Source organism: Eptatretus burgeri, unplaced genomic scaffold (genome assembly GCF_056783735.1).
Source record: "Eptatretus burgeri isolate ZD-2024b unplaced genomic scaffold, Ebu_testis_v1 Ebu_testis_scaffold_3196, whole genome shotgun sequence".
Classification (NCBI taxonomy): domain Eukaryota; kingdom Metazoa; phylum Chordata; class Myxini; order Myxiniformes; family Myxinidae; genus Eptatretus; species Eptatretus burgeri.
In genome coordinates, this window is record NW_028225144.1 from 106,127 (window position 1) to 126,928 (window position 20,802).

The 20,802-nt window shown below is 42.9% G+C and overlaps 1 protein-coding gene across 3 annotated transcripts in view; it reads right to left on the bottom strand.

The window, feature by feature from the left end:
• The window catches only part of LOC147006306 (uncharacterized), a 55,949-nt gene extending 36,832 nt beyond the window's left edge, over positions 1 to 19,117 (bottom strand). For 2 of the 3 annotated variants that reach the window (XM_085869110.1, XM_085869108.1), the window contains exons 1-5: positions 15,250 to 15,669; positions 11,843 to 12,018; positions 3,969 to 4,055; positions 2,400 to 2,444; positions 2,133 to 2,181 (exon numbers count right to left, since the gene is read on the bottom strand). In XM_085869110.1, the coding sequence (XP_085725236.1) occupies positions 2,133 to 2,181; positions 2,400 to 2,444; positions 3,969 to 4,055; positions 11,843 to 12,018; positions 15,250 to 15,514 (622 nt within the window). In that variant the 5' untranslated portion in view covers positions 15,515 to 15,669. Of the gene's footprint in view, positions 1 to 2,132; positions 2,182 to 2,399; positions 2,445 to 3,968; positions 4,056 to 11,842; positions 12,019 to 15,249; positions 15,670 to 18,966 lie in introns of those variants that run through there. The other variant, XM_085869109.1, reaches the window with a different exon arrangement.
• Between the last annotated feature and the right edge of the window lie 1,685 nt (positions 19,118 to 20,802).

Below are 20,802 nucleotides of genomic sequence, written 5' to 3' on the forward strand. Positions count from 1 at the left end.
AAGATCTCTGACCTTGATTTTGCAGATGATGCAGTTGTCTTTGCAGTGACACTGGATATCCTTTGGGGGGCCCTCAAAGTGTTAAATGAGGAGTAAGAGCCGCTGGGATTATGGGTTTCCTGGGTCAAAACTTAGATCCATGCTTTAAGTGACATATTGAATGCTGCTCTCTTGTCTGTACCTGTTTCTGGTGAGGATGTTGAAGTCGTGGAGAGATTCACTGAACTTGGCAGTGCTATTCATATCTCCGCTGGCTGAGACCCAGAGGTAAATAGACATCTGGGTCGAGCCTGGAGAGTCATGGATTCATTGGATCATGGGGTGTGGTGCTGTCAGTACCTGTGCACGAGGAAGAAAGTCCGAGTCTTCAGGTCCTTGGTGCTTCCAGACTTGCTCTACAGATGTGAGACTTGGACTCTGACCAGGGATCTGAGATGGAGACTAAACTCCTTCAGCACCACGTCTCTTCAGAGAATCCTTGGCTATTGCTGGTCAAACTTTGTGTCCAACAAGCAGTTGCTGAGAGAGACTCAGATGAGATTTGTTACCTGTATTGTCCGTGAGTGTCAGCTGTGGCTGTCTGGACATGTGGCTCGTTTTCCTTGTGCTGATTGTGCTCATCAGATTATCTCAGCAAGGGAGCCTCGTGAGTAGAGGAGGCCAACAGGCCGACCACATGCCTCGTGGTTGCAGCAGGTTGATCGGCATCTCGAGGAGATGGGGATGGGCCATGCATCTGCCTGGGGGATGGTCAGACGGAGGTCCCTGGAGTACCCGCGGAAAGTGGACGCAGCCACGCGCTGCTCTGGCGCATGCTCCAATACCTCACCTTATTGTTGTTCGTATCGTGGGAGAATTCCCGTGTACTTTGTGTAACCATTTGCTTATTTTTTCGCCTCCATTGCTGAAGGTGTGATGTTTTGAAATTGTCCGCCCATGCTTGATGATTTAGTTACCACGATAACTTGAAGAATGCTTCAGCAATCTTGACCTAAGTTGGCATATTTTGGACTGTAATAGTCAAATGAACTGATTAAATTTTGGGTTCAAAAGGTTAAAGACCTCAGGTAAAGTTCCCTTAAATTGAAAATCTGTGTTACTGCAACAATTGTGAACCACTTAAGAGATTTCAACCATATTTAACACATGTCGGGAATGTAATACAACGATGAACTGATTCAATTTTAGATTGAACAGATCAAAGGTCATGTTGCCTTTAAAAATAATGTTGTCGACCATAACTCGAGTTGGAAGCATCTGATGTTGTCTCTCTTCGACGTATCTGTCTTTTCTCTCTCACTCTCTCTTGCTCAAGGAACCTTTAATTTTTTAATGTGACCTTTAATTGAGATCAAATGTGAAAGGGGATTGACATCCAACGTGGGTAGAGGCATATCTATTGACACATTCGTGTCATGTTCTACTTTGTAGTTTTATCCTGCGCTTTGCCTCGACTGGTTCAGCCGAACCCATTTAACCTCAAACTCTCACACCAGTTCTCGTTATTTCTTCACATCATCAACCAGTATCATAATTCCCATCCTCCCTCAAATGCCTTACTTGTTCAGCTTATTCACTCCCTGTGTTCTCCTCCCCTTTCCCTCGCTCTCATTCTTCCCCTTGTGCAATCTTTTTTCAAGTGTCCTCCTCTTGCATCCCTTACCCTGCTATCGGTGAAGCACCAGTCCGATGGTTTTTTTGTTAGCATTGGGTATTTTAACTCATACAAGGCAGCTCAAGTGCGTAAACTGAAAAGTCAGGTGCGTTTCCTCTTCACCATCCCATCGAACCTCAAAGACCAATCTTGAGGGAAATTAAATTGCATTTTAATCTCAAAATGTAAAATTGATTATCCAAAGCGAGTTATTTTATTCTCTCTGAAACATGAAATGTGGTGATGATCACTTGATTTCAAATACTTTGCAGTTTTGTTACAAGTGGCATCATAAAAAGGGTGAATGGTTCTTCTATTAAAGAACAAGCAATCAAAAAGGCTGTTTACAAACTTCAACTATGATTTGGATTCACTTGAAGAAAAATGAATAGCTCAGTGATAAGTGAAAGATTCTTGCCACAAAAGCCCAATTTGTAACTTATTTTGTAAAAACTATGAGAGGTTTATCGACACTTACCAATGTTCGGATGGTCAAGCATCTTCATAAATGTGGCTTCACAATAGAGCTGCAAAAAAAAGAATCAAAAGTAATGATTTAGCAAACAACTCGTTCTATAAACCATATAAAGTTTAACTTACCGCATAACCACAACCATAAAATTGTAACTCTCACCAAGAGAGGCTCAACAGCCTCAGGGAACACAATTCTCCATCACAGACAAAGATCTAAACTGTATTAGTTCAGCAGTTTAAACACCAAAAAGTCCTCATTCACACAACTTACAATTGATTGATTGCCCTTCCCCTCATGCATCATCTTCAACGCAGCCTGAAAGAGAAGGAGAGAAAATGTCAAATTATAACATCATACTTACAATGTGGGAAAACAAGTTTAAAATTAGATTGGTGTTTCATGATATACAATGATTTATGTCCATTTACATACAAGTCGAGGCTCATAATGGAGCAAAATGACGCAAAGCAACAGCTTTACAAAGACAGTGGATAAAAAGGGAACAGGCAGAAAAATACATGGACACACCACAAATGAATCAAGTTGAGTGGTCGGAATGGGAGGATTTTTTTTTTCTACTTCATTTTTTAAAGTTGCTTGGAAGAACAAACCAAACATTGAAGTGGCTAAACCGCTCAAAAATATGAAAGCATCAAGGGGTGGTCAATGAACGTGGGAGAGGGAGGGGTGGTTAATGAGGGTGGAAGAGGGAGGGTGGTCAATGAGGGTAGAAGAGGGAGGGGTGGTCAATGAGGGTAGAAGAGGGAGGGGTGGTCAATGAGGGTAGAAGAGCTGGGGGAAAGATTGAGGTGATGGATGGAAATGTTGAAAAACTGGAAGGAAGAACACAAGGTGACAGGATGAGTCTGCTCAATATTCAATTTTTCAGTCCTTGGTCTTTCGTTCTTTTGTCTGCAGCTCATGGTTACATGTGTGAATCAATGGCGAGGGGAGCGTGGCTGTTCCATTGATGCATTGCCCACGTCAGTTGGAACAGGAAGTGGGAATTAATTTAGGGAGCTGGCGATAGATTGCCGACACTTCACAAAGAACACCGAGGGATCTTAAACATGAACCAGTTATGCTGACAGACGGGATGCCCAATTTAACGTCCATCCGATGGATGGTGCACACATTGATGAATCGCCTTGCCTGCGAAACACAAGGTTGACAGTTTATACCTGGGTCAAGATTCAAACCCAGTCGAGACAGCTCTCATTTTTCTTCTAAGTCCCTCCCTCTGTTGCATCCCTCGATTGTGCTATCTGTATTTCCTTGCTTTCGCCCATGTTCTTTCTGTCCTGTTCTGATTACCTCCACCAAGGAAGGTTATGTGTTCATCCCTGTCTGTCTGTGTGTGAGCAGGATATCTCAAAACATTATGGATGGATTTAGACGAAATTTTGTGGACAGGTTGGGTGTATGACAAGGATGAATTGATTCGATTTTGGTGAAGATGAAATCTGGATACGAGATATTGTATTCATTTCTGAAGTGATTATTCGACCATTGAGAGATGAAGCCAAAAACGATATATGAGGTGGTGGGCTTGGGATCCATCTGGAACCTTTTTTGCATCGTGCTGGCTTTATGGTTGGGGTGGTGGGCTTTGTGGATGAGTTGGGTGGGTGACAAGAACAAGCCAATTCGATTTTGGTTCATGTCCGGATGCACATTCGGCCTATCAGTAACATACAAAACGTAAACAGTTCAGCCTGGCGGCGGTATGTGCTCTTCTGTGTGCCGTTCCAGTTCGCTCTGCATTTTCGCTCTTCCATGAATTGTGTTCTGGAAAAGAAACTGAAAGGAAGAGGAAGGAATGAAACAATAAGCTTGTACCTTTTGTCCAGAGTTGATCTTCTTTGCTTTGAAAATGACTCCAAAACTTCCTTCTCCAAGTTTGCAGAGAACCTCCCAATCCCCAATCTGATAACAAAGGCAAAAACAAAGCACGTATATTTGATGGTGGGGTCTGCTTTCACTCAGCAAGCAGATAAATAAATGAAGTAAATCAATAACATGGGATCATTATAAGCTCTATTTCAGTCTGAATGTATTGTAATATATATATATATATATATATATATATATATATATATATATATATATATATATATATATATATATATATATATATATATATATATATATATATATATATATATATATATATATATATATATATATATATATATATATATATATATATTGTTCCGAATTTGGAAGCCTTTTGCACACAGACAGTCAGCAGTCCAACAGTTCAGTTATCTCGTTAAGTATATGTGGATAGTTGGAATCCCTCCCCAATGTCAAATGGGCTAATTTCATGTGTGCGCTGCGGGTTTCTTTTATAGTCAGGTATTTTTACATCTTTAAATCTACCAACGCCAACAAAACCCTCACTTCACTTCTCCCACTCTGCGGGCGAACAAGCGCTTCACCCGCCCAACTTTCACTTCGCACCACGGCACCATAATGCACGTTTCTGACAATGGACATGGGCGGAGCCCCCTCGCCTCAGAGCTCTGACTCTGCCCCATCAAAGAAGAATGTCTCCCCTGTCGACACTGGATAAGTCAACAGGGCCTCTCTCGGGGGAGGAGCACCGAGACATCGAGACGCCCCTCCTCCAATCGCCGCTGGCTACCACGACACCCGAAAATGCCCCGTCCAATCCGGAGGTGAGTTAGCCGAGAGCGGATCCCTCCACCCCGCACAGGGTTCGGGATATGAAGGATCGCGAGCTGTATCCGGGCGGGTTCCTTGGTTCCTTGGAGGTCGTTCCTTGCTTCTGGTCTGCTGGGCTCTCCTGTTCGTCAGTCATCGTTCGTGGTTGGCCGGGTCGTTCGTCGGATCCTGGCTCTGCTAATTGGATTGCGGTTCGTGCGTTTGAGGCCCAGCGTGGTGGGATGTGTTGGAGCGCTCGAGCAGGGGATCACTGTTCCCCTCCACGGACTCCGAGCTCCACAAGTGCGGGTCGGTAAAACCGCACGAGGTGGCCAGGTACCCGACCAAACTCTAACCCCCAGCTTGCCTCTCCTCCGTGGCTGGAGGGTCCGAATTAAGGCCAGTTGGCGCCATTTCTTTTTGGGTGTGTGTGTGTCTCTGTCTGTGGCCAGTCTTATAAGTAGAACTGCATAAGTGCCTTGCTTATTGCACATTGCATTTTAGTTGGTTTAACCCTGATCTGTGACTTCCTCCCTGATTATTATGTGTGAAATAAACCCTCTTGTTAAATGTACCAGCTCGTTTTCTGTGCTTTCTCTCATTGGCCTAGTATGGTTCGGGTTTGAGTTATAGGGAGGCCGATTGTGCCGTAAATTGTTATTTGGGCCGGCGTGGCTTTGGTAATTCCTGCTCGGTTATGCCAGATCCGAGTTGTTAACAGCGACTCGGTTCAGACAAAGCCAGCCGAGGGTGTGGCTTCCCGGGTAATTTAAATCGCGGAGTGACTGAGGTATTTTGGCTAAAGACGAATAACCCGATGCAACGCGGTTGAAATATTGGCTTCCACGGTCCATTAAGCAACCCGTCGACTTCGGAGTTATCCGGGGTGATGACTTTCAATTCTGGGTGTTCGGTGGGAGACGGCCCAACTGCTCCATCTCGCGGTCGTTCCTCACCCCCGAACCCGGCACGACAACAATACATATATGTACGTATATATATCTACATGGACATATATATTTTATGGATTTCAGAATCGGATCCGACTTATGCAAACAAACATTTAGGTCCTCAGACGATATTTCCAGAAATGCATGATCTCTGCCCAGACTGGTCTGTAAAAAGGACGGGAGAACCGTTTCCTGATAGTTTTTGTGACAGCTTTGTGACAGGTGGGTGACCGTTATTTTCAGCTCCAGTCAGTTGTTCCACTCAGACGGTTGGTGAGCTGGCGACAGCCTCATAGCCTTACAACTCTGACCTCTGGTGACAGTTGGTGAGTTGGTGACAACCTTACAGCCTTACAGCTCTGGCTGCTCTGACAACTGGTCACAGTGCCTCAGTGCCTCACAGTGCCTCACAGCACCTTACAGCTCTTTGCAGCTGTCCGTTGATTGCGGCTCCTGACGGTGGGTGACGGATGGACCATTCCTGCTGTTTCTGCTCGTACCTGATTCTTGGCATCGCTGGTTCCTTGAGGTGACGACATGACGCCAATTGGTGTTCGAGCCTGTTTGCAGCTGGGTGCACGGCGAGGCAGGGCGCTGGCAGCGGACCAAGGCACGCTCGCACATTTTGGGACATCATATTTGATGCACGCTGACTTCTACCTTGGTAAGCTGAGATAAGATAATAATAAATTCCTTGTTGACGTTTCAACCTGTCCGTGCTTGTCCTTCCCTTCCATTGATCCAGCATTGTCCAAGCCAAGATAGACTGGGTGGTCATTCCCAAACAATTTTTTTTTTAATTTATGTGTGTGTTCCTTGTCGAGGCTCGTATGAGAGCCAACACACAACGCACATCAAGGGGGGGGGGCATGAGGCAGGATGGGAGGGAGTGGGAAGGACAAAACAGTGGAGAACAGAGACATTCGGAGATCTGTGGAAGGGAGAGGGATGGGATGGGGAGCATGGGGAATAGAAGATGGACATCACAGGGACTTTCAGGAAGGAAAGCAAGGAATTGGAAGGAGGTGGGTTTTGGTGGATTATCAGGGGTAGAAAAGATTGAGGATTTGGATGGGGGATGATAAGAGGTGGTGGTGAACAGCTGTTTTGAAGGCCTGGAGGGAAGAATGGGAATGAATAGAGTGAGGAAGTTTATGCCAAAGGCGGGAAAAAAGAGGAATGAAAGAGTGAAGGTGAGCAGTGATTCCTGATTTTGGTCGTTTTACCAGAAGGGGGTTGTTGGCGGACCTTAAGCTTCCTGCGGAAATGTGGTGGGGACAAATCGCCGAGAAAGCAGGGGGGCAGGCTGGAGAGTAGACGGTAGAAGACAGAAAGACCACCGACTGTGTATGAGGGAGAGCAAGTTTCTTTGAAAGAATTCCCAGGATGAGTTGATGTTGGAGAAAGTAGCGATAGGAGACCAGTCTCTAAGTTTGAGGGCTGCTTGGAGACCCTGCCAGTCAGCTTGAGTGAAATGCCAGACTCGACGGCGGTGAGGTGGTTCTCTGATAATATCCAGAGAGATGTCCACTTTGACAAGGACGTGGTCAGAAGAACCGATTGGAGTGGAGAAAGAGCAGCAGATATTGTCAGGGAAATTTGTCAAAATCAGATCCAGAAGAGATGGAGTACCATTTGGTTGAGATCCGGGTAGGGAAGTTGACTGATTGAGTCAGTACCAATGAGTCGCAGAAAGATTTTGCTGAGGTGCCACGACAGGTGATAGAGGTACCCACACCAAGCCAACTGGCATGATGACAATTGAAGTCGCCACATATGAGGAAGAGAGAGTTTGGATGAGAAGATAGAAGTTGGTCCATGTTTTCGGATAGTGAGGTGTAGATGGAGTCATCAATGTTACGTGTACGGTACAGTACACATATAAACATGAGGTGGGAGTGGAGGGGAAGCCGTAGCCAGAGGTATTCCTCGGGATGTGGGGGAGTGAGGGCAGTGCATCGAGAGTGAGGAATAGTCTTTGATGAAGAGAGCAACTCCTCCACCAGGGTGAGGCTCAGGTCTGTCATACCGGAGGAGGGAGTAACCAGGGAGAGATACTTGGGAGTCAGACACGTCTTGGGGGAGGAAAGTTTCTGTTAGTCAGATTATATGTCTGGTTTGTCAGTGGCAATCTGTACGGAAAAATCTGAAAGGTTTGAGCGAAAGCCCCGGATATTTGAGGTCCATACTTTTAATGAAGAGGTAGGGGTGGAGGCTTTGGGTGCAGGGGGTGGGGGGAGGTGGAGGGTAGGACAAGGACTGAGGGGGGGAGGTAACGAGTGTTGTTGTAAGAGTGTGGGGGATTGCAGAATAGCTCGAGGAGGGGGCCGAATGAGGAGGAGAAAAGGCTCTGTGGTGCTGGGGGAGAGAGGGGGACAAGAGAGGGGGAAGAAGGCAGTTGAGGATTTAAGGAGGTGGAGTGAAGAGATGGAGGTGAGAGGGCAGTGGAGGAGGCAGCTTTGTGGATGGGAGGGGGCAACTTTGCGAAGGATGAGTGAGGGGATGAATATTGGGAGAAAGATGAGGGGGAGTTTTTGAGAGAGGTGAGAGGGAGGCTTGGTGGGAGAAGAGTGGGATGGTTGCTTTGAGAATGAGGGGTGAGAGGAGTGAGTTGGCACTGAAGTTGGAAAAAAAGAATGGTTGATAGAAAGCGAACATTCATCGCAAACTGGAGTTTTTTTTAAAGTTTAAGGTCAGTTATGTGATTAAACACATTTCTTGATGGATGCAATAAAGGCGAATTCAGAGAATAGAGAGAAGAAACGCTGTAACAGTTGGATTTTTTTGGCAAGGCATGAAGGAAATGTCGAATTGAGAGCAGTCTGTTTAAATAGCAGAAGAATAATGCATTCTGACACAGTAAAGAGTACCACACGTGCGAAAGAGGAAGATGAAGCATTATAAGAGATCGTTTTTGTTATTATTATCAATGTTTGAGAGAGAGTTTTCAACAGATTAGGTAATGGAAGTGTTGTAGAAAAAAAATTGAGGAAGAAGAGGAGGAAGAAGAAGAGGAGATGAAGAAGAAGAAGAAGAAGAAGAAGAAGAAGAAAAAGAAGAAGAAGAAGAAAAAGAATCAGAGAAAGGTTGCGGTTTTTTTGGGGGGGGATTTAAGATAAGAAATAGAGTGATTCGTTGGGAGGGATGGGGGACGTTAAGAAAGTGGGATAGACAGAAATTGAAGATAATGGGGAGAAAAAACAAATAAACACTGAGGGGAACAAAGGATAGGCCTCAAGCACCCAGTAAGACAAGTTCGACGAAATCTTACAAAATAGCACGATTTTTGAAACAAAACCGAACTAGGAACACAAAGTAACATGTAGGTGAGAAAATAAACAGTTAAAATGGGACAGATAACGACCGGAGACTTAACTTTGAGATTGTCAGCAGGGAGCCCCAAAGGAGACCTACCAACTCTCCAAACCCAGAACCGGAAGTCCAAACTTCAATCCAAAATTTAACTGAAATGAACTGATGACAGCTATAGTCATCAAAGCAATGCTTCATTTGAAGTGGACATCATGGTTACCATTCGAAATATTAATTTAACCGGACCCATGTTCAATGACCTTCTGTCTGATTTAATGTCATATCCGGACATATATCGTCAGTTTGGGTGATGCGATTATGTGTTTGATATGTATTCTGATGACCCATCTGTGAAGGACAGCGAAAGGAAGAGGCGTACAGAGAGTGTACACATTGAATACAGTGCAGTTGAGGCATCAACACCACTGCCAAAAGATATGAAAACTTTCTGGCCTTCAAACAATAACAAACTTCTTGAAAAACTGATCTACAACCATCTTCGTTCAAATATTCCAATAAATAAATAAAATTCCAATAAATAAATAATAAATAAATAAATAAATAAAATTCACAAAGGTGGGCAGAATGCAATAGCACACCTTCAATCCACATTTGAAGAAGCTGATCTTCCCATACTCCTTCATGTTCTGGACTCAATCAAGGAATGATACAAGGTGTGTGTTGTCATCTCCAATGATACAGACGTAATTGTTTCCCTGCTTCACCACATGTCTGTCTTTCTCCAATATAACTGAGAGGAGCTGTGGGTACGAGCTGGAGTTGGAGATCGCACATGGTATGTGTCCCTTCACACCTTGTTCGAGTGTATCGGATGTCACATCTGTGCAGTCCTACCTGCTGTACACAGCCTTATGGGATGTGATATCACCAGCAAAGTTGGGACTAAGAAGACCGCTTTGAAAGCTGAACCAAAGAAGTTGCTGCAGCAATTTGGGACAATGCCAACCCTTTCCACGTCCGTTATTAGGAATGCAGAATGTTACTTGGTCAAAGTGCTAAAATCAAGTCGAGATTCCAAGAACTTTTCTGATTTGTGGGCCGAGGTCTTCCACCACATGAAAGGGAGTTCTCCTCACAACCTACCTCCAACTAGCTAGTGAATCCTGCCACATATCAAGCGTAGTTTGTACAATGCGTAAACCATCATGCATCCTTTGGAGATTCATCATGATCCAGAAAATGCGATCTTTCTGTTGCCAGAGGATTGTGGCTATGAGCATGACAAAGAACAGTTGATAGCTGACAAAGAACATCATGGAAAACCCTTGAATCCCATTGGACAGTTGTCTGTTCATGCGCTAAGTGTGCCACAACTTGCCCTTCTAGGACTGCTAATGCCAAATGTATCAATTTATGTCAATGCAAGAAGGCATCCACCAGCACTTCCAAAAATCCCACGGCTTGAGAAAGAATATCAAACTTGGTGATGAAAGTTGGTAATTGCAGCAAGCCTTTCCTCTGCCATGACCAAGTCTGTTGGCTTTCTGCGCAGGTCACGTATTATTTGTCACAGCTTAATCTGTGCGAATGCCATATTTGACTAGATTAAATTTAGAAAGGCAATATTCATCATGCTCCTTGCTGAGATTCAGACACAAGGATAAAGCTGAACTTTTCGTGAAATTTAGCATGTCCCGATACTGTCTTTTCCAGAACTGTTTGGTGACCATTTTGAAATTATGCAAATTAGTTCCACTCCAATGAGGCTAATAATCGTTCCAATGAATTCTGTGGTATCAAGAACCTATGCAGAGTCACCAAAATCAACTTCCTCTCACACTTACTTTTGAAGTTAGAACCATTTGACCAAATTTGGTTAAAGCGGCTTTTTGGGGTAGGGGGTACTTCGGTTTACGTTTGACCCCACTGTCACTATATACTGCCCGAAAGCATGAATATGAATCATGGAATGATCGACAGACTTAATAAGGAAACATTGGGCCAATTATGGTTACTCGAGATACAATATTGTGTGTATGAAAGGTGATCGAAATTTGAGGAACTTTCAAACTGAAAGTGATTTTTGTAGAAAAAAAATACACGAAATAAGGCATTTTTTGCATTGAACCATGCAAAAATCATGTTGGCTATGTTCAAACATGATAAATAATTGTAACATTTCAATCTAATGCTGTCTACTTGTTAGTTATTCCATGAAACCTGACTTTTGCCATTTTGGTCCATTGGCATCAAGGCTTAATCACGTATTGGGCTGTACAGGGAAAATGCACTTGATCTGGAAGTGTTACCCAAACTTTTTCTGAGGGTCTCAATAGAGAACAGAAAATAGCAAGTTTTGCTGTCCAAGAGAGATGTTCATGAAAACTCCCCCCAGAGCCAGGACAATAACGTGTTTTCAAAATTACTTTGCTAAAATTTTTTTCCACCCATCTGTTAACTATCGAGGAACTGAGGAACTATCCACCCATTGTATATCTAACATCTGTTAACATCCACCCATCTGCTAACAAACCATTTTCCATTATTTCCACTCACCCTCCCCTCCCCTGATCTCTTTCTCTCTGTATCTATCTATATATCTACATAGACATATATTTATATGTATATACGTTTCCATATGTATCTCCTTCCCCACCCCCCCCCCATCCTTGCAAATATATCTGAGAAGATAAAATAATGTTGTGTTTCAATGATTATTTCTTCTCAACTATTGAAAGAAATCTCATTGGAACTATAAAGGAAAATTTCATGAAATAATTTGTTTTATACTAACACATTTAGGTAATCCAATGTTTTACTTACCAGGCACTTGCTGTCAGCCTCAACAACCTCATTTTTGACCTCCTCTGCATTATCCACATCTTTCTTCAGCTCAACATCCTCCTCATCATTCTTCACCTCCACACACTCTTTCTTCAACTCGTTTCCCTCGTGTGCAACTTCATTGGTCTTCTCTTGATTAACACGAGGAAGAGATGCTGGAAAGAGGAGATACAATCCACATGAAACAGACATTGTGACAGTCAGATCAACGGTGAGAATAACATCACATTCAGATGTGTGCACTGTGGAAATTATGACATCGGTGTTATCAATTCGTCTTCTTCTTCTTCTTCTTGACCATACAGATCTTATACCATGTCCCCAAGTCGAGTCATGGGCTCCTTGAACATGTAAGATTGGCCCAAGTCTTTCAGGAACCAGTTGGCTCGGCCTCACATTTCAGAAACCTCCGGCCAGGGAGTTGGTGAAGGCAGGAATTTGAAAATTGTTCAGGGTGCCGACAATAGCTCGCCTTCTCTTCCCGAAGGACGCCAAGTGATCTTTAAATCCTCCAACCAATGCTTCCAGACAGGACACCAAACACAAGGTCAATCAGACAATGTTCTACCTGTGAGGCACGAATCGGAGTTTCTGAAACATGGTTGGAATCGACAGGACATTGAACGAGGTACGCGAGCCGCCATTGAAAGTGAGGGGAAGCTGATGTTTCAGGTATTGAACCCTTCATCAAAACACAGTGATAAAGATACGTTTACGAATGGGGGATTCTGTTCAGGAAAATGATAAAGGAATAACTGTGGACAAAACAAATGCACCTGACACTGTGTTGGACAACAAAATAAAGGAGGCAACTTTTTGGATGAATAGTAAAGAGGATATTTTAGAATCAGACACAACAGGGCGAGCATGCTATAAAAAAACATGTTATGCTGACCTCAGATTATGTAATTCCATCTTGGTCACATTATAGGAAGGAATGAGCTGCTTAAAGGCCCTGTCACACCTTGACGATTTCGCCAGTGTATGCAGATTTCTGAAAAAGTTGTCTAAAACGCTGGTACACGTCGAAAACGTTATCGGTACGTTTTGTGCACGTTAAGAGCACAATGAAAAGCAATGCCATACGTCGTAGTACGTTGGCTTTAAACGTTGTACTTTTGGGTTTTCCTCAAATTTTTTCATGCTCGAAATTTTACGACGTATGCCGGCGTATGACTCACACGTTCCGCTACACTGCCCATAAGTTGTGGGCACGTTATGCGATCGTTGACACACGTCGAAACACGTTACTTGTAAGTTACTCATAAGTCGAAACACATCGAGATTATGTTTAGCGAACCTGAAACTCATTTCCAACCTATGAGTTACGTTTTATAAGCACGCTACACGAACGTTGTTCACACTTTGCAACACGTTACTTGAAAGTACTACTACTACTACTACTACTACTACTACTACTACTACTACTACTACTACTGCAACTACTACTACTACTACCAACATCGACCACTAAATTCTCTCGAACTACGACTACTACCAACATCGACATCACTAAATTCTCTCGAACTACTACAACTGCGACAACTACTGCTACTACTACTACTACCTATCATCGACATCACTATATTCTCTCGAACTACTACTGCTACTATCGACATCACTGAATTCTCTCGAACTACTACTACTACTACTACTACTACTACTACTCCCAACATCGACATCACTAAATTCTCTCGAACAATACTAATGCAACTACTACTGCTACTATAAATACTACGACTACGAACATCGACATCACTAAATTCTCTCGAACTACTTCTACTACTACTAATAACATCGACATCACTGAATTCTCTCGAACTACTACAACTAACATCGACATCATTAAATTCTTTCAAACTACTGCTGCTGCTACTACTACGACTACTACTATCGACACAACTAAATTCTCTCGAAATAATAGTACTACTACTTCCAACATCGACATCACTAAATTCTCTCGAACTACTACTAATACGACTACTATCGACATCACTAAATTCTCTCGAACAACTACTACTGCCACTACTACTGCTACTACTAATACTACGACTACTAACATCGACATCACTGCATTCTCTCGAACTACTACTCCTACTACTACTAACATCGACATCACTAAATTCTCTCGAACTACTACTACTACAACTACTGCTACTGACATTGACATCTACTCAACATGGAGTCTGGAACACTGACGGGTTCCTCTTGTGAAGCCCATTTGTATATACCAATTCCACAAAACGCTGCCAATACGCCATTATACGGTAGCTGTAAGTTACAAACACGTTCAGTAAGTTCTGTGGTCGTCTGGAAGACATCAATCAAATTCGTCTACATACACCAATGTGCATTTGAGATACGTTACACATAGGTTCAAAGCACAATACACATAGATTCAAAGCACGCCACCAATAGGTTCAAAGCACGTTACTCGAAGGTTAAAAATTAAGTTTTGGGTATGCCAAACATTACCTCGACGTGTTTCGACTTATGACTAACTTACAAGTAACGTGTGGCCGACGTGTGTAAACGATCGCGGAGCGTGCCGAGAACTTATGCCAGCGTATGCCGAACTTGTGAGCCATACGTCGAGTACGTCCTAAAATTTTCAGCATGCTTGAAATTTCACGACGTACTTGACGTACCACGTAATATGCCAGCGTACTTCATTGTTTTCCAGCGTGCTCCTAACGTATACACAACTTTCCCATACCGTATTCAACGTGTCCCAGCGTTTTAGACACATTTTTCATAGGTCGGCATACGCTGGCTAAATCGTCAAGGTGTGACTGCGATGATGACACTTCCAATTTTCAGGCGGTTCTGATTTAAATCGGCGTGCGGCAGGTTTTTAACAGAGAACGCCACGAGTTCGTCAGTGATACGTGCAGCGCACTATGACTAAGTTAAACTAACGTTGGGCATCGGTTGTGAACGCCGATAACAGGCAAAGCATTCGTTGGTATAAGTTATCTTTAACACAACGAAACGTTCTGTGCCCGTTACGAATACGTTATGCATACGACCAACACGTTATGAATACGACCAAAACTTTTTTTTAAAACCTCAAAACTTCAGCGTACGCCAACGTTTTACGTGCATTTTTATACGTTGCCATTCCTGGCTAAAACGTCAAGGTGTGACAGGGCCCTTAAAAAAGGCCCATCAAAGTACAATCAAAATGTTTTCAAGACAGGTTTGAATTATGATAAGAGATTGGAAGAAGAAAATGAAAGGAGGCTTTTACATGAAGATAAAATAGAAGATAAAATATCATGAAAACCAAATATTGTCTGATGGGCTGAAAACCACCATTGTGGTAATCGCCCACTCTTTCACAAGCCTATTGATCTTCAGCTTCACAGTCTGCACACTGTACTCACCTTCCTTCTTGGCAAGCCATCGTTTTAGTGTGTCAGTGCTCACATTTTCATGGACATACTCATCCAGCACGTAAGGGTGAGCGGCACAGTACTCATTGAATGCACGAGGGTGAAAAGAATAGCACTCGTTAGCCACACGAAGTTGAGAGACACAGTACTCATTGACCACATGCGGGTGAGAGAGACAGTAATCATCCCGAACTTCAGGATGCGATGCATCGGAGTAATCCAGCACACAAGGATGAGAGTGAAGGGACGTCTTCATCTTTTCATCTGCGAGAAAAACGAGAATTAAATGTTTTAATTGAAGTCATTTTTTCATTATATCTTGAAAAGTCGTTTACTGAAGTCATTCAATCCTGAAAAGTCTCACGCCATCGCTCCTTACGGATCATAAAACGAACCCACCGATGTATTTCCATCATCAGCCACTGTCGGGGGTTGTCGTTTAAACTTGTTGGACTCATCCTCAGCCATGACCTTTCCAGGGCTGACCATATGGCAAAGCTGACCTCCAAAACCAGCCACAGACTGGGAATCCTATTTAAGGTGTTTCTTTGGAAAAATTACGCACAGTACTGTACACAAGGCCTTTATCCATGAGCTCAATGGAGTATTTCTCGTCACCAGTTACCAAGCGCTGGTGCACCAGTATTCTGTGGAATCTGCAACTCTCAAAAGTATTGATATCTCCTGCGATGAGGCCGAAGCACAGGGTCTGTTGCTTTCACATTGCAGGCAGTTCGGTGATCTCTATTTTACACCACTCCTTCTCGGACATTGCTCCCTCTGCTCTCTCCGTCTTCCAACTCCCTCCAGCGAGTCCAGCATGCATGTGTTCTCACAGTAACAATCTCCTGGTTAAACTAGCAAAATCCAGGCTGACTGCACACCTCCACTCTTTTTTTCCTCAATTCTCACGTCAATGGGACTGCCATTCAGAGGTCTCTTTTTCCAATTTTTCCTCCATGGCTTCAAGCAAGCAGTGAACCATCACTTGGTGTCATCTCCCAACCTGACCCTGATCTTTATTACCCCCATTAACCATTCCGAACCCAAACATCTTACTTTTTCATGTTAATGCTTCCTCCTGTCCACTATCTTTCCTCCTTACCTGTTCATCCATTCTCTTATTGATTGTGCCCAATTGTTGCCCCGCTACCGCACTGTCAGTTCAGACATGTCCTTCTATTAACCATGCTCTTTAGAACGAGAGAGTTAATAGAACACCTTACCATGTGAGGTCTTGAGATAAATCTTCTTCTTCTTCTTTCGGCTGCTCCCGTTTGGGGTCGCCACAGAGGATCATCCATTCTGATCCACATAATGATTTGGCTCAGTTTTTACGCCGGATGCCCTTCCTGACGCAGCCCTGGTCACCTCTTACGATACAGGGATATGGTACTCCTATTCCAACCGGGGCATACACCAGGCCCAGTGCTCTGGTACTCACTTCACCGACCTCGGAAGGATGACAGGTTGAGTCAACCTCCTGGTGTATTAATTCAAGCGGCCAACGGGGCTTGAACTCAGGACCTTTTGGATCCCAAGCCTCAACCCTGACCACTACGCCAACACCAGGCTAGTCTTGACGCCAACACCAGGCTCACAGCATCTTTTACACCATCTTATTCAACACCAACAACAATTCAGTCTTGCATCTCATGCATCAACTTGGGATAATGTATTACCAATCACAATTGTTGTCTCACGGATGAAAAATTTGTCTTTTCAAAGACAATTAGCAAAAGTACCCGTCACTTTGCTGGCGGATTTAATCGAAAGACAACATGTTGTACATCACAAACACTCTGCTCTATTCATTTTATCATTTGCCCGAGGTCATCTTCCATCTGGTTGGAAGTCAGCTGACATCACCATCATCAACCATTCTTACTGCTCATATACGGCATGAGCGAAAATCACCTCTGCTTCGCTGTGAAGCTCAGTGTAAGATGCTTTGGTTTGAACCTCCGTTTAAAATGAGCGATATGAAACATTATGAAAATTTTGAATTATTCTCACTCAGATTCCACCATCACTGTAATGCACGTTGTTAAGTTGTTTTAACTTTCTTGATATAAGAAGATGATTTGTAATTCCAGCTCCCACCGAGTGGCGCAACACAATACACATTTACATTTGGGGTCTTCCCCCCACCCTGAACCCACTCCCCCAGCAGAAACCAAACTCGGAGTACTCTTTTAGGCAACATGAAAAATTTAGTTGGATTTGGTTCAGTAGGTTTTTTTTAGTTTTTGAAGTGGATACCAACAAATAAACAAACAAACATGAATTGAGATTTGATATCAGATCCCAGGTTCGTGGCGACAGAGGAATAAGGAAAATTAAGTTTTTTAAACCAAATATTGACAGTGGTTTATGAACCGCTGCGGGAGGTAAAGGGGAAGTGGCGTTTCAGGTGTTTGCCCTTCTTGAAGGCAAAACGGTCCACAGCCGAAACATCACTTCACCATATTTCCCACGGTGCTTGGCATGGTAAAGGACCAAAATGACGAATGACTCGAAGGTCCTCGATCGATGACCCAGGCTGTCGAGACATGCTTGCTTATCGTGTTTTGGAAGTATATAGGATATATAACGATTAGTTTGAGTGTGCTGTGAGATCGGAAGTCGCTTTGTGTCAGTGTGTTTTGTGTTGTATCACAAACGGAAGCGATTCTAAAAATGTCTCAAAATTTGGTTGAGAAAACTGGATACCTCACTCACCCAAATCCAAAGACGAAATGCATTCAGAATTAGGACACTCGGTAGAGAGCATACCTCCACCAGGCTGATTAGTTTACATTTTGTATCCCACTGATCGGTCGGATGTGGATTCGGACATGAACTAAAATTTAATCGGCTTGTTCTTCTCACCTTATCAACTCATCCACCAAGTTTCGTCTGAATCTATCTGCAACTTTTTGAGCTATCGTGCTATGAATCGGTTAAGCCCAATCCTTCAATGGTGAAGAATCACTTTTAAAATTCTCACTTTCGGATCTGGATCTTCACCAAAATCGATAATCATTTCTTCTGTCGCATACCAAACCTCTCCACCAAATTTACTCCAAATTCATCCACCACTTTTTGAGATATCCTGTTCAAAAAGAGACAAAAAAAAAACAGATAGATGCACTGACAGACAGAGAGGGGTGAAAACATAACCTCCATCCACCTTTGGTGGCAGAGCTAATAAGTTGCTTTGCCAAAATGACAGCAAAAGCTCAAGAGGGAATGATGAGCATTGATTTCTGGTGAGACCAAAGAGACACATGATGTGTTTCGACTGATTGAAGGTGAGTTATTACTGGCACCCCTTAGGATTCAAAATTCCTGCCAAAAACCTGGAAATCGTAAGTGCAAAATATAAAACTGTAAGCTGCTGAAAGATGGTATTAAATTTTAGCTCATCTAAGAAAGCTGTGATTATGAATGAAAGAGGTGCAAATCCATTAAAACACTGACATGGTATTGCTGGAGGATCAAAACAAAATGGCTGGAGTGTGCACGAGAGCAAAGTCATCTGTGTCACCATGATGAAGAAACCACAAACTGAGCAGCGACCGCCGGTAAATGTAGAATAAATAAATAAATTAAAACAACCTTTTACAAGACCTTAAATATCCGATTACATGCAAAATACATGTCACCGAGACATGACAATCATTCTGTGAAAAGCATTGAATCCTCAACATCTCTCTGAAACCTCACCAGATAGCGGCTCTTCCTGAAAAGATACTTTTCACACTTGGGGCTTTGAATTCCTGGAGAAAAATCACAAAGAAAGAGATTTTGTAAAGCTTTAGTTGCAATAAATGTCAGAAATAAGACACAATGAGAGAATGAAGATGTGGCAGGGTCGGTGATAATCGAACTGCATCGGTTCCTTATGTGTTTTCTACAATCAGACATTAAACAACATAACTCAACAGCGACCCAACTTCGTGTCTTCACAACCACTTCAGGACGAGACCAATAAATGTGTGGCATTGAGAAATGGATGAGAGGATCATCAAAATCACAGGTTCTTCCATTAAAGTTACTCAGGCGAATGGAGGAGCACGAATATATCACGTGCACAACAAGGACATTAGGAAACCTCAATGTACCTGCACATGAATATTACAAGAACGTGAGGAAGCAAGGGATGACTGAAAAAGGTTGCTTTTGATTATTCGAAGCATGGATCTGAGCATCAAGAGGGAAGTGCTCAAATGGGATGGTGAAACGGTTTAAGATTTCATCAAAATGGAAATTTCAAACACTCAATTCCAGGAATTGTTTTGGATTGATGGGTACGTGAACATTGGCTGGATTAGCTGGACGTGATTTGCTGGATCGGTCGAGTGAATGTGCTTTCGGCATCTGTTCATCGATCACCCAACAAACCTCATCTACCTTGTCCTCTTCCCAATAAGTAAATACAAGAAGTAATGAGAAGAGCACTCGGTAGAGCACATACCTCCGCTACGCAGTGCCTGGTCCACAAGAACATATTGGGCCCAATACATTTTTCAAATATCATGCTTTATATCGTTTTTGTCCTTATCTCTCAATGGAGAAGGATCACTTTAAAAATTAAATTACTCTCGAATCCAGATCCGGATTCTGATCTTCACCAAAAATGAATCACTTTGTCCATGCCACACACCCAACCTGTCCACCAAGTTTCGTCTGAATCCGTCCACAACATTTTGAGATATCCTGCACACAAAAAAACTAATAGACAAAAAATGGTGAAAACATAACCTCCTTCACCTTTGGTGACGGAGGTAAAAATAAATGGCCTCTCGCTTTTTTTTTCTCGCTTTTTACATGGACAGGACTCACAATGAGGCATCACCCTTCCTGGAAAACACCAGGATGACCATTCATATTTGGGTCGAGATACCAACACAGGTGAGACAACTCAGAGGAGAGTACAAGCACCTTGTGTCAACCCCCCAACCCTCCAAACTCCTCATATTCGACAGAGAAAACAATTAAGGGGCAAATTGTGATTGAGATACGACCGGGTGAGGTTTCATCCTTCACTCGAAAAGGAACATAATTTTTCTTGTTTGTGTGTTTCACGTCACAACATCCCCAACGGACAGGTTTCCATGACTTGCACAAACTTTTCATGACGGTCGCGTTTTCCAATATTTTTTACGTCTTCGGCACTTTTCCCCAATTTGAAAAAGATAGAAAAGTCAATTTGGTGTACACTTTCCGAGGTAGATATAACCAAAAAAGTTACATCTATTTACAAATAGAAGAGGAGGAAAATACCTATATTTACTTCAGACGTTTCTTTGGCCATATTTTTTGGCCATATTTGGATCCAATGATGGCCATTTTTTTGTCGGACCACCATACAAACATGACCTTCAACATTTAGGGAAAGAGTGTAAATTAAGAAAATGTGTCCCCATGCACACTTTATCCAGAAAACTCAACATCATGACAATCGGATGAAAATTATTCAAGTTATGATCGAAAAGGTGTCCCATTTTATTGATTGATTTATGTGATTGATCAATTTGAATCCCATTCTGAATCCAATTG